Below are 13997 nucleotides of genomic sequence, written 5' to 3'. Positions count from 1 at the left end.
TCCAAGCCCTGTCCAACCTGGCCTTGAACACTGCCAGGGATGGCGCAGCCAGAGCTTCTCTGGGCAGCCTGTGCCAGTGCCTCACCACCCTCACAGGGAAGAACTTCCTCCTAACATCTAATGTAAATCTCCCCTCTGTCAGTTTAAAGCCCTTTCCCTTGTTCTAACCCTACATGCCCTTGTCAAAAGCCCCTGCCCAGCTAATTACATTTGGAAGGAACTGTAACACTGAGGCTCTCAGTGCCTGGCAACCAGCCCCAAAGCATATGGCTGCCACTCTAACTGGTGCCATCTTAGTCTTCAGTTAATTATGGGTGCACAAATCTAGAGCATCCTTTTCAAGATTTTAGTTCAATTTGAGTTTTCTATGAAACTCAGAGAAGGGAATAGCTCCTAAAAACATAGGAACTTGGTTTCTTGTTCTAGCCATTCAATAACTTGCTACTTATTTTTCATCAGCACTTATTTGTCCTTAAACATTTACCCTTTTTTTGTTTAGCAGCACATAGCAAAGTTGGCAAGCAAAGCTGCACTCTTCACAGATAAACTGAAAAGACCCATATGAGCCAGGGAATACCCAAAGCATCCCTGTTGACATTTCAGTCTCTTCTCCGGTCAGCCTGCCAGGACAGCCACCATGCCCACCCAGGTGGAGAGCCCAGATTCTAAAGCCTTTTTTACAGTCCCAAGCACCCTACATATTTCTGTATATAAGACAGGATCCCTCTTCTCTACATGTAATTAATTGATGCCAGTGCATTTTAACTTTTTAAGATTTTTTTGCATTGTCCTGGAATATCAAACAGCATCACATGTCAGAGATAAACCCTTTTCCTAACGCATACACATTTTTATTACTGACTGATTCTATCTCAGCTTAGCCAGAGAGAGCTGACTGCAATACCACCTCTGCTGCCATTTCCAAGGAGCAAATGGCTACCAGTGCAGCTGCCATTGCTGGGTCACGATCATGTGTCCCTGCCAAGGCAAAGAATTAAGAATAATTTCCTCTCTGCGCTTGCAGGAAGTTATCTCCTGACTTACCTCTTGCTCCTTGTTTCGCTCATTAAACTGCCAGCTAATTCAATTCAAGGAGATGGACTGTTCTTCTCCACGCTGCAGGATTGCTAGCATGCACACGTTCAGATATGATTTACAGATCTGGCTGCCAAGTTACTTTCCCAAAAGAAATATGAAGACAACATGGGTACCTTCACTTCAACCAGCACTGCATGTGGGACATAGGGCAACAGCCTCTCTCTTGACCTTGGAAATAGAAACTGAATAGTCTGGAGTATCAACACTGAGAAAACATCCCTCCGGTACAGGACTTCCAGACAGGATTCTGAGGAGGTATTTCTTTGGGTTTTGTTTTTCCTGGCTTCAAGTAAAAGTAAAGTCACTGAGTCACACTGCCTTGCAATTCTTGCTTCTGCTTGACAACCTGAACAGGCAATTAAAGATTAGCACAATAGCCATGTTTTCCTATGCCACAGAAAGCATAGAATACACTAGAAGAATGGCTCAAAATACAGTACACAATTTAGTGTACTAAAATAGTGGCCCCTGCAATTCATACTTCTAAATTCCTCATCCTCTTCTCCCAGCATGCTCAGAGAATGACACTGTCATGATTTCTTGGTTAGTTCACAATACGCCAGGTTGAGGTATCCTTTGCACTCAACAAATATGGCATCTTTCCAGGATCACACTGATTTGGAGGGGATTGGGAATACAAGTCTAGAGAGAAACCTTCCTACACTACACCTTCCTCCCTTAACTGCTCTTTGAGCAGTTTGCAGCCTACAGACTGCAGGCAGTGGGTTCAATGAATTTTCAAAAATAAGAAATTATCTGTAAGTGACAGCAACACCACGTTGTTCCTGGCATCATGAAACAGATAATATTGCCAGGCCTGTATCAACAGTATTATAGTCTAGCAGTAAACATGTCTTACTTATTTGGGTGCTCTGAGCATACAGTAATATATTGTTTCCCCCACCTAAAAAGGCAGAGACACATAAAAATCAAACACATTAAAAATCACCTCTTCAAAAGGGAAATCCTGAATTCTTAACCATTACTCCTATTTGTACACTTTGACAAAACATCTTTCAGAATCTTCTTCCCATGATCCACGTAGCTTTCCCTGTCGCACTGTAAGGACCGAAGCCTCATTTGCTTCTAGTACAAACCAGCAGAGAATTAGCTGGCCTCCACCTCCTACCTCCTCTGCAGCCAAGCACAGCGGCAAAAGAAGCAAGCTCCATTGAGATTCACTCTGAGGTAGAGACACCTGAACCTATTAATTTGGTAATGCCACTATTGCACTACACCTTCAAAGCCATGCTGATGTGCATGCACATCATGGCACATCCATCATAGGGCACTTGCTGATGAACAAACAGAGTGCAACCAAGCAGAGTGAGATTGGGGCTGGCATCCAACATGAACATTAACACGCCTTCCCACAGGCCTGTGCTGTAGTGCAACACTAGGATGTAGTGAACCAACAATCACTGCTCTGCAGACCTGTATATACCTCCAGGGTTCACAATGGGCTCCAGATTCCCTGGAACTATATAAGCCATTGGAGCCCAGCCCAGCCTGCCATCATGGAGTATAGCTTGGCAGTGTCAACACTTAGAAGACTGACAGACAACTATGCATGCCCAGCCAGAACATCTCACCTGAAGGACCATAGCTGTGCTCTATCACCTGCAGATGGGCCATGGGCATCTCATTAGGGTAAGGATGGTAATACTTCAGCGGTGCAGACCACTGCTTAAACCAGGCACTGCTGGGTGCCTAAACCATCTGCTGTGGGAGAAAAGACAGCCCAGAAGCAATGGCTAGAATGAACCATAGAATTATTTAGGATTCATCAGCCTAGACAAAAGCCACAAAAATAGAGCTTATGAGAGTGTCCTGAAGCAGAAGGAAGTGCTGTAGGTGCTACAAAACCCACACGACTGTGAGCAACAGAAACATCTTGAAGGAGCCTGAATGAAAGCTTCACTAAATGCTGTACAGTCCTCAGAATGGTTTCATTTTAGTTTACTGACTGAAAAAAGACAGTTTAATATTAAAGAGGAATTTTAGAATACATAACCGTACATAAATGCAAATGAAAAAAATGCTGCTTTATAGTGTTAAGCAAGAATAAACAGCTTTTTAAACAACAATTTGCATTTCTTGTGAGATAGCACAAATATGTCGCAGTGAGCAGGGACTATCAAGAAAACAAGCTTCCTTTCAGGAAGAAAAATGAGTTCTTGAATTAGAATTGTGTTTCCTGTACTTCAATGTCTCACACCTAGTTTTCACATCTTTGTTTTGAAACACTGGGTGTAGGAGTAGCAGCAGAAAGACTAGAATATGTTCCATTATATAAAGTTAGAAGCCTATTACACCAGATTTTGTATATTCCAGGCACTATCAAAACTTGTATAATTCTTAGCTTCAGTAGGAAGAGAGTAACAGTTATAAAACAAACAAACAAAAAACCCAACTCACAGCAGAAGCACCAAGGAAATGACTCATTTTTCTATTAGCTCCTGTACTCCAGGATTTTAATGATTTTGCAGGCTCAGCCCTAGGCACTCTGGGGTGGGAAGGAGCCCAAGGACCCGGAGCTACAGTGGTGCCTGACAGCTACAGCTAAGAACCAACCTGCCCAGGGCTGCATAAGTTCAGCAGGATTAACCAAGTATGTTCTTGTACAGCTTTTGACCTCTGCTAGTTCAGCTGGAGAAATGCGTATTAACCTATGGAGGCTGTACAGAGTCACCACCAGTCTGGGGAGACCAAGTCAACTGGCCAGATGCGTCCACTTGTGTCAAGGGACAGTGCGGCAACATCCCAGGACTCACAAAGCACAGCACTCCCCTCCCTCAACACCTTCAGCAGCAAATATGCTTAATCAGTTCAACCACTCAGGGAAAAAAACATCTGGCAATTAAAAAGTCAGCAACACCCATTTCAATCGCTTTGCAATGGACAAGCTGATTTTCCTTAAACACACCATTTTGCTTCAGGCACTGGCATGGGGAACACAAGTGGGGGTCTCTGCCAGCCCTAAGCCTTCTCCCTCCTGTGAAGGAAATCTGCAGTGCTTGGGAGCCCTTCCAGGCAGCTCAAGGAAAATCCTGCCAGCTCACAGCATAAAACAATGCATTTCCAAATTTTGGCCAAAGCATGCCATGAGGCCAAATAAGCAGAAGAGAGAGTGCCTGTTTCCTTCCCCTACAGCAAATCACAGGCTGCGCTGGTACACAACAGAGCTATGGAGGAGCACTTAGCATGGAGGCAACAGAGGTCCTCAAGCTGTTTGATGCTTACGTGACACGACTGACAGCAGTATAGGATTGCTGGACCTACCAGCAAGCCTGCTTGAAGAGACACCAAAAATTAAGGAGATGTTTAAAATAGTCCAGTTTCCAGTGGCTTAACTTCCACGGAGATGATCTGTATGGGCCAAGCTCTCACTGAAGCTCTCCTGACATTGGGGAATTTATATTATCTGTGTCAGTCAACTCCTGCCCTCTCACCTTTGCTATTTGTTGATGTCTACTGGCAGATGAGCTCACATTGCAATCTTTTTCCTGGAAGAAATACAGTTAGGACCCTACTTTGCATCCAACCACTGCAAATGGAAATACTTCCAGGAGACCTATCAGCTGAGCAGTCTTTGAGCCTCCTAAAGCAAGTGTGCTTTAAACTGGCCCAATCCTTTTAATATTAATTGGGACTGTGATTGACAGACAGAGCAGCATAAACAGAAATTGCCTCCCTATAGATCTCATTAACTTGGGAAACCAAACTAATAGCATGGTATTGATGTGCTGTTGAACGTGCAACTTGCCTTCAGAGTTAAGTTAGCTATCAGCATTTCCGTGATTTATTTGAATAGGCATCAATGAGCGATCAACAAATCGATAAAAATTAATGATAAAAATTATTAAACTCCCACCTTGTTACTCAGGCAACATTACATAGTGTATTATTGTTTATACGATTTACCGGTCCCTTTTCAGCAGCTCATGACATTGCCAATCTTATTAAAAGAGTGCAATTAGCCATTAAGTTTCATTACAGAGTCTCTCCTTTCGTACAAAATTTGTGTAAGCCTGTTAGAGCACTTAGAGTGGCAAATGCATCTCATTTTTCCCACCAAAATTAATCACTGGTGCTATGCTTTTCAGTAGGCTGTACAACCTTCAAGTTCAGCAGCAGCACACGCTTGAGCAGCACTGCATCTGGTCCCTGTTACAGCCAGACAACAGTAATTTCCTGGGGGCTGGGACCCACAGATAGGGGCCCCCAGCCATTGATATGCAGTCTGGGCATTTGTAGATGAGTGCAAGTGAAATCTTATCAAGCAGAAGAGCTCTGCTCTGCCTTAGTCACCACATGCCTGGCACAACGATAAAGCACAGCATTGGAGCTCAAGGCTTTAAGAATAAAACCAGGAAGGTAAGGGAAAGCTTCTGTATTGTCAATAAAATCCTCTGGCAGGCTGGATATGTGGCTTTCCTGTATGTAACACTTAAGCACAACCTGTGTCTCAATTTCTTCAACATTGTATTCTACTGTGAAACTGTACTGGAGACCTCAGCAGTACAAAGGCAAAATGCCCGGAGGGAACACCAGTCAGACATGCTGACCTGCTAATCTAACCCACATCACAAGGCTGTGGCTGTGACTCCAGATCATGTTGTACTCTGCACACAAAAGCTACTGACACAGTGCTGGTACAGAAGTCAGTGTCACTGAAGACATTGGCCCAAGAATGATTTAGATTCCTTGCAAAAGGCATTTGGGAGAGAAAAAAAAAAAAAAAAAAATCTGTAGTTCTATTTTAACTCTTTGTGTTATTTAATAAAACACCACCACAGAGTCAAACATTTCCACCATTGTAAACTTCTGAGATTTGGCTTCGCCCACTTCCCACACTCAAAGAGCAAAGCCAAAACATTTAAAAGCTGCTCTTACAGCTGCTCTTACAGCTGAGCTCTGCTAAGGAGCACAAGGTAAACCCATATTATTTATGAACAGAAGGGAGCCAGTATCAGCCACCAATGCAGAATTAATAAGCAAATCCTGTGAGCAGTCTGCTCCCTATTATCAGTTCAGTTTCAATGAAATGACATATTTTTAGTCCCTACCTTGAGGTTATCTACTCAGAGTACTGGATGTCCAACAGGTGCAGTCCAAGCAGACTGACAGACCCTATAAAAGGCAGACAGAGTAATCTACTCAAACCTTCCAAGTGTGGGATTCTTAAGAAGAAAAAAATATATACCTTCTATGAATGTTCAACCAGTCAGTGGGCAGTACTGCTTATTCTGTACTTGGCTTTTGTTTGTTTGGGGTGCTTTGTTCTGTTTTCTTTCCCTTCAGGAATGCCATAAAAATGTTTTTCATTTTCTAGTTTGAACTTAAAACATTTGCACCAGATGAGCACGCCTAAGTAGGGTCTGCCTGCCTGGATTTGTGTGTGGACGCTGAGGCACACAGATACAGTGACAGAGCAAGTCCCCTCTGAGGATGCCAGCACTGCAATAGCCACAAAAAAGATTGTGGGGAAATAAGATTCACGGGACCTTTTCAGATCTCAATCCCAGTCACTGGTCTTACCATCAAAACACTGAAGATAGCCTTTTACATTTTCATACCAACACATGCATTAACACCATAAAATAATTTGTAGAGTCATTTCCATGTGAAGCGAACTTTGGTGACAGTCAAGGTATTTGCAACCACCTCTCTCTTCTTACATCTATTGCAAAGTGTATTTTCCTGTGAGCAAGGCCTTGGCTTGAAGAGTTTAACAGTTCTTTTTGCATATTTCCCCAGGAAAAGCATTAAACTTCTTGCTGCAGAACCGACTTCAATTGCACAGGCAACTGAGAACTTTACATAAGAAATACAAAGCCACAGCAGATGAAATCTTGAGGGCTGAGTTTTGGGGACCCTATCCTCAGCTGGAGTAATTCAGCAGCATCTAAGCTGCTGCTTAGCTGCTAAGATAGTACACTATCAGTACTCTGATTTCCACATGCTGACAATCTTGCCCTTAAGCTGCTGCTGTGATCTCAGAAAACAAAATGTTCAAGAAACAACAGATGCAGATGGAAAAAAAGCATAAGCAGATTTCTTCAAAACTATTATATTATTGGTTCTTTAAATGCACTTCTAATTAGTGTATCATAAGCTGTCCTTAACATATTTCTCAGCATAGCAAACTCTGACAGATTATATGGACTCTCGGAATTTGAAATTAATTGGAAGAACTAAAGATAGCACATAAATAATGAAAATATCCGTATGTGCTTTAAAATGTTTTTAATAAAAACGATTGCATAAATTCTTCTTCCCACCTCAAAGAATAACATGGCTACCTAATATCCTTATTATCTAGGTCCTCATTAAGTCGCAAAAGTATTGGATAGTTTCAAATTATATCTGATTTCACAAGTATCTATTTAATATTAAAAACAACATCCAAAAGGCTTAACACCTCACAACATGCACACATGAGCACCCAACCTACACAGAGGAGAATACAGGTACAAAAAAAAAGGTTCAAACTATTGCTCAATAAATGTCAAATTCTTTGATCAAACGATATTAAACTACCATGAAAAATACTACATCAAAGGCAGCCTTAATTCTGCTCTGCATGAGCTGAGGTGGCAGCACAGTGGGGACATCCCAGGACCCTGTGCTTGAGCCATAGCACCACGGCTGCCCTATAGTCAGGCCACAGTGGCCACCTGCAGGTGGACGCCCCCAGTGCAGGCTTGCAGCATCCCTGGGCTGGGTTCCTCCTTGCATGGAAAAAGACATGCAGAGAAGAAGTAGCACCATTAAAGGGTTTTATCTGTGTTTTGTTTCCCTCTGGAGCAAAGCCAAGCATGTCTCCAAGGATGAAAGGGCTATGATAGCTTGTGGGTGCAGAGTATGGGAATGGTCTCCAATGAACATGAGAACTTCCATACCCCAACTCTTCTCTGGGAGTCAAGACTTTCATGCACTACTAGTCTGGGTGCCCCAGCTCAACACCCAAGAAAACCTTGGAAAACAAGATATTTCCCTCCAGTCTTCTTCAATAACTTGGCAAAAACAGGCCTCTGTACTGACTGTGCAGCTCTAAATCTTACATATTCAGCAGATGGCAATTCATTAACTGAACCCAAAATGGAAATGAACCAGCAAGAAAAGAAAAAGTAGCAGGTTGCCCTATCTGCATGATTAAACTTCACTGCACACATGTGCTGTGTGTCCATCCCAACAGATTTAACACCATCAAGTGTCACCCACTGATGAAGGATCAACAGTGGTGGTAAGGGAAGCACACCAATATAAGCAATCTTTGCTCCTTTCCAACATAAAGCCAAATCAGAATTGCTGATTTAAGTAGAGAAGATTAACGTGTTATTCTGATGAAGAGGCCAAGACAAAATAAATAAATAAACAAATAAGCCTTTTGGCTTTATTTAAACTAAATTTGCACGAAAAATACTCAGCAATACCAATACAGCAAATTTTCCACCAACATTAACACTAAAAATCAAGCCACCTGAAATTTCTTGTTCTTAAGGAAAAGGTTTCCCTGACCATTTTATTTGCACACAGGCAGGGGATGAAGGAATAGTTTAGAACTACTGTAAGGGTCAGATAATATAACATAAGCCATCTTAAATTGCCTAGTAATAAAGGACTTGCTCTTTGATGATTTACAATAGGAATAAATGCCAATGGAGTAAAACTGGCATAAACAGGAAGAAAATACAGCCTCGTGTATGTAGTACAACCATCATGGTAAATTCTCCCTTTCACCGCACAACTGCATTTTCATCAGTTTTCAGTAAGGACTCAAAGCAATAGGATTAGGATGCTCAGATTTATCCACCTCCTGCAACCCCTCTTTGAGCCCTCACAGGTTGACTTAGATCATAACTTGCACAGCAAACTAATATGTTTTGCTGGTATTCAGCTGAGACTCAATGGACCAGATCGTTATTCCTGTCTTTCCCTAAAGCATGTTCCAGGCTCCTGACTGTGTCATGCCACTCGAGAGATGAACAAAGATCCTGGTATCTCCCTCCTGAGCTCATCTCTCTCCACGTACTCCTGCAGAAATCCCTGCCTCCCCCATCCCACTGGGTATTTGGAGGATGCAGCCTACCCCCATGGCCACTCACACCACCCCAAGCTGCCCAGCAGTCCTTGCAAGAGGTGGCTGCAAAGCTCTCGCTGCCCAGCGGTCCTTGCAAGAGGCGGCTGCAAAGCTCTCCAATGACTAGAAGACAACAGCAACTTGGAAAAGAAGCCACCAAGGGCCAGGCAGGAGGATGGTCGATGCTGCAGCATGGTCTGGCTCTGCATCACAGCCTAGGGTCAGCCAGGAACTGCTCACTTGCCATGGTTTGAGAGAGGGGGAAGCAAGGGAGGGTTCAAACACATCTAAAAAGCTGCCCAAACCAAAATGGGTGTATTACTTCCAGTCTGTGAGTTCTGTACCACAGCTTTTATCAAACTTCTGCTAAAGCTTGGAAAAATGTTCCATATTCAAACAAAACCATTAAGTGGGTAGAAAGTAGGTGAGGGAAAAGCCAGTGGACTTGTGAGCTGCATCAAGCATCTGTGCAGCTACAACCATGCTTCAATAGTTTATCTGAAACCAATTCTGAATCAAGTAAGCTAAAGCAAATAAAGTTCTTAAACAGGCAAAAATATAAAAAAAAAAAAAAAAAAAATGTCCAGACTGACATCTGCTGTTTAAGAGAGCAATACAAATTCAAAAAGATGTACTTCTGACACAGGCACCTTCAAGGGGAAGAGCTCTTTCCAAGCTCAAACAAGCAATGCCTAGGAAGCTCAGATGATGAAACTATCCAAAATTAAGGGGCTGATGGAACTTGCTCTGCAGACTTCACAGGATCCAGAAGCTCAGCCTGGGGCTGCTGTTGAGCCAGATCCAGGTCTGATCCATGCTGGATGGCAGAATGGATATGACACAATGCCTCTGAACTGGCCAGAGAAGCTGGAAATGCAGCCATTGAGCTGCAGCCCTTTTGACATCAGCTTCTGCTTGCCAGCCAAAGTACTGAAGACAACCAGTGCTCATTTCACCTGGCTGCTGTCTCTGAAGGAACGCTCTTCCCATGGACTTTCAACCGGAGCATCTTGTCCAGTTGACAAGGGGCTTTCTGTATTAAAAGGCAGCATTGATTTTCTAGGCAATGCTGAACAAGTTAATATGATGAACAAATGTGATCCCAACGTGTGTTTGCCTGTGTTTCTTCCCAGAAGGAAAAACTGCCTGACATTTACAACAAAAAAAATTTTTGTCATTCAAAAAGCTCTCAGAAGAGAGATCATCATCCGCTGAACTATTAATGTCAATTCTCATTGGGGAGGCAAGGATGGTGGCCCAGCACAGTATAGATGAGACCTGCTAAAAACAGGACAGCCTTTCTACCGAGCACAGGCAGCCACCCACTGGGAAACCACATATGCACAAGATGCACAGCATCTCATCCTACTCCCAGCACCAACTACCCAAAGCCTTCTGGTGCCTGAGCTGGTTGCTGCATAGCCCACCAGACACAGTGGTGTGTGCTCACCCACCACCCAACAGGGTCCCCTCTGTTCAGCTGTGGCCATGTGCCACATGTCACAGGAGCTACACAAAGCTGGATGAGGACATGGTGGCTCCAGCCCCACTGTGACATGATTGATGATCAAGTTCGGGCTTGTTGACTGCTCCAAGCGACAGGTCCCTCCCATGGTGTGTACTGTCAGCCTGGCCCTGATGTGGAAGGGGAAGACAGGGTTCCAGGCTGCAGCACGGATGATGCACCTAAACCTCACTACATCAAACTGCATAAATCCAAGACAAGGCTCATCCTAAGGAACACCTCAGCAGCAAGTGGGCAACAGACAGACCTCTCCAAAGGGTGCTCTACCCTATATTTACCTACATGCCTGCTCACGAACACAGAAGGTGGAGAAAACAATCCATCAGAGAGATAAGAGAGTCCTCTCATCCTTACAGTGGCCACAGGATCAAAGTTTTGCATTAGAGAGAAGTCACATCTACTTGGGTTTATTTAGATTTTGTGGATTATTTTTCCCTAAGCATCCAGCGTTCAGGACTGGATCCTGCTCTCATGGGAAAGTGTCTCATGACTTCAGCCAGAGCAAGACAGATTTTCACAGCACAATTTGGTTCCCATGCTGCACAAATGTGCAAACATGGTGTCAATTTACAGCGTGTTCCTATGCTGTGATGTTCTCCCACTCCTACCCTTCCTCTTTCTTTTTCTCTGGGTATATTGAGGCCAAAGAAGAATTTAGAATATGTGACATAAGATACAAGCATGGAGCCCTCCTGGACTGGAATCATAAACATTAGGTGTTAACACAGAAAACCCTTAAGATGCTCAAGTCCAGTGCTTCCGTTTATACTTACTGATAGCAGAAATCTATACTTCTACTTTTTGTTAAAATAACCAAGCATATATTCATTTGAGCCCATTCTATTTCCTACAGCACTTCACCAATGTTTTACATCCTCTCATACCTTGCCCTGCAATGCTGCTGCGTGGAGCTGGCTCTCTGGCTGACCCTGTTTTCCAATGCCTTAGCTTCTCACCTTACACAATCCATCCAGGCATATGCTTTCATGCTTCCCAGCAGTATTTCAGCCCCCATAACTGCTACCGAATGTCAGGTGTTGAAGGTTTCTCTTCCAAGAACCTTAATAAGAGCTAATTATGAACCAATCCTTCAAATCTGGAGCCTGTGCCCCATCTTCCCTGCAGCAGAATTTAGGTCTTTAGGAAGACACCTAAATGTTAACAATCACTGTTGAAATCTCCTAAATCCTTAAAAACAGAGCTCCAAGAAACTGAACAGTAAACGTGCCAACAAATATATATTTTATAAGATGATGCATTAAGATATACATCTTTACATAGGCAAGATGAGTCTAAAACAATTTCTGCCCAGATACTTCAATATGGGCTGAAGCCAAATGGCACAAAACCCCTTTGAGCTGTGTAACTTCAGACTATTACTGACTTTGAAGATGAGTTAAGGAAACTTTCAGAAGAGCAGCTTTCTGCATCCACAGCAGAACAGCCATCATCAGGCTGTCACGTACAATCTCCACCAGCTCTGACTACACCCAAAGTCAATGGCAGAAATTCTCTTTCCATATCACTAGCCCTTGCAGCTCTGCAAGCCAAAACCCTAACACAGCAGCATGTCACACTCTGCTCTGCATTATGGGATCTTGACTCAGTAGCTCATAGTTCGCTTCCTCCTTTCAACATGGCATCAATACGCAAGTGCTTCCAGAAAAACCGGAAGCCCCAGTGTCACTTGCTTATTCCACATCGCTCTGAACATGAAAAAGGAAAGCTAAAAACACAGTTTGATATCAGAATAATCATAGAATCACCAAATGGTTTGGTCTGAAGGCGCCTTAAAGCTCATCCAGTTCCAACCCCTGCTATGGGTAGGGACACCTTTCACTAGATCAGGTTGCTCAAAGCCCCATCCAACCTGGCCTTGAACACTGCCAGGGATGGGGCAGCCACAACTTTTCGTGGCAACCTGTGCCAGTGCCTCACCACCCTCATGTATTGTTAAAATAATGCTGACAGGCATATCAATAAATATTTAAATTCCTTAGAAAGTTAAAAGAAAAGCCTCAAACTAGATTGTCCTTTCCACACACATGTTAGATGAACTGGGAACATCACACTCTACACTACAATGCTCATTGCGTAAAGTTGCAAGGAAGATAATTATTACTCATTGGTAATGTTACAGTTCATTAGGAATATAAACCAAACAATCACTCTGTGTGCTCATTATTTAAGCATCCATAATGAAACCATTATCAAGATACACACTGAGCAGGACTGAGCTTCAACCAGACTCTGCACAGCAGGTCAGAAGTTCCTGTGAACTTGACCATGAATGCATGGAAAAGCAAGTTCTGAATAACTGAATGAGGATGCTCACAACAACTGCTCAGTCAGGATACAGGAAAGGAGCTCAGGCTGCAAATGCGAATGACTGAAATCATCTACTTCAAATGCTGAACACCATGCATGTTCAATGAGAAATGAATTGCCAAAATTAATCTGCAGATAATTTCAAATAAACAAACTTGTGATGACCAAGAGCTGTTTACACAAAATTAGCAATCAGAAAAAAGAAGAGCAAGCAGAACAGCTCTCAATAACTTCAATGGGCTCTAGATCCAGCCCTACGAATGATTTGGCTGTTAAAAAGTTAAATGTAGGAGTTATTCACCAAACTGCATCTATGATTTTAGACAGGATAGTATTAACCCTCCCTTAACAGTCATTAGAAAGGTGGGAGTTCGAACAGGATCTCACAGAACTTCCAAAACCTTTATCTGTCCTTCTTCTTGCAGCACCACAAAGCAGATCGCTGCTCACTGCTATACATTGTCTCAATCCCTCCATCCATAAGACAGCACTCAAACCACACTTAATCATACCCAATCTCTCCAGGGAGGCTCCACCAGGCACGGCTTCAGGTACTCCAGTCAGACCAAGACTCGTATCTGCTGTGACTTTCATCCAGAGATTCAGGGTCTCTACAACTTTGTATTAAGGGGTGTAAGAATAATGAACGAAGCCTTTAGTCTTTTCTGTTAAAGCTGTCACACAAATAAATGCATGCTCCATACTCAACTCACCTGCCATCAGGACAAAACTTGACATCTCTGAATGAGAGCTTGGCTGGAGCTTATTAGCCAGTATCAGCTAAAACGGGGCTGAGGAATATAAATCCAACTGAGCTCAATTTACTTTGTCAGAAGTCAGTGAAAATGAGAAAACGGAGACACACAGCTTTCAACCAGGCTTGCCTGAAGGCACCAGTAAGAGTCCCCTCGTTCACCTGATGGTGGGGACCTGTGTGCCGAAATGATATTTTTCTACCCC

General features: G+C 43.2%; 1 protein-coding gene across 1 annotated transcript in view; it reads right to left on the bottom strand.

The window, feature by feature from the left end:
- MDGA2 (MAM domain containing glycosylphosphatidylinositol anchor 2) overlaps window positions 1-13646 on the bottom strand; it is a 263922-nt gene extending 250276 nt beyond the window's left edge. Inside the window, exon 1 of the mRNA XM_062635604.1 lies at window positions 13550-13646. Within this exon, the coding sequence (XP_062491588.1) occupies window positions 13550-13631 (82 nt within the window). The 5' untranslated portion in view covers window positions 13632-13646. The remainder of the gene's footprint in view (window positions 1-13549) is intronic.
- Window positions 13647-13997: the final 351 nt, after the last annotated feature.

Source organism: Pezoporus occidentalis, unplaced genomic scaffold (genome assembly GCF_034315485.1).
Source record: "Pezoporus occidentalis ecotype Australia unplaced genomic scaffold, CSIRO_AGI_Poc_V1 ctg46, whole genome shotgun sequence".
Lineage (NCBI taxonomy): Eukaryota > Metazoa > Chordata > Aves > Psittaciformes > Psittacidae > Pezoporus > Pezoporus occidentalis.
Note: the sequence above shows the minus strand (reverse complement) of the source record. Positions and strands in the feature narration are given on the sequence as shown.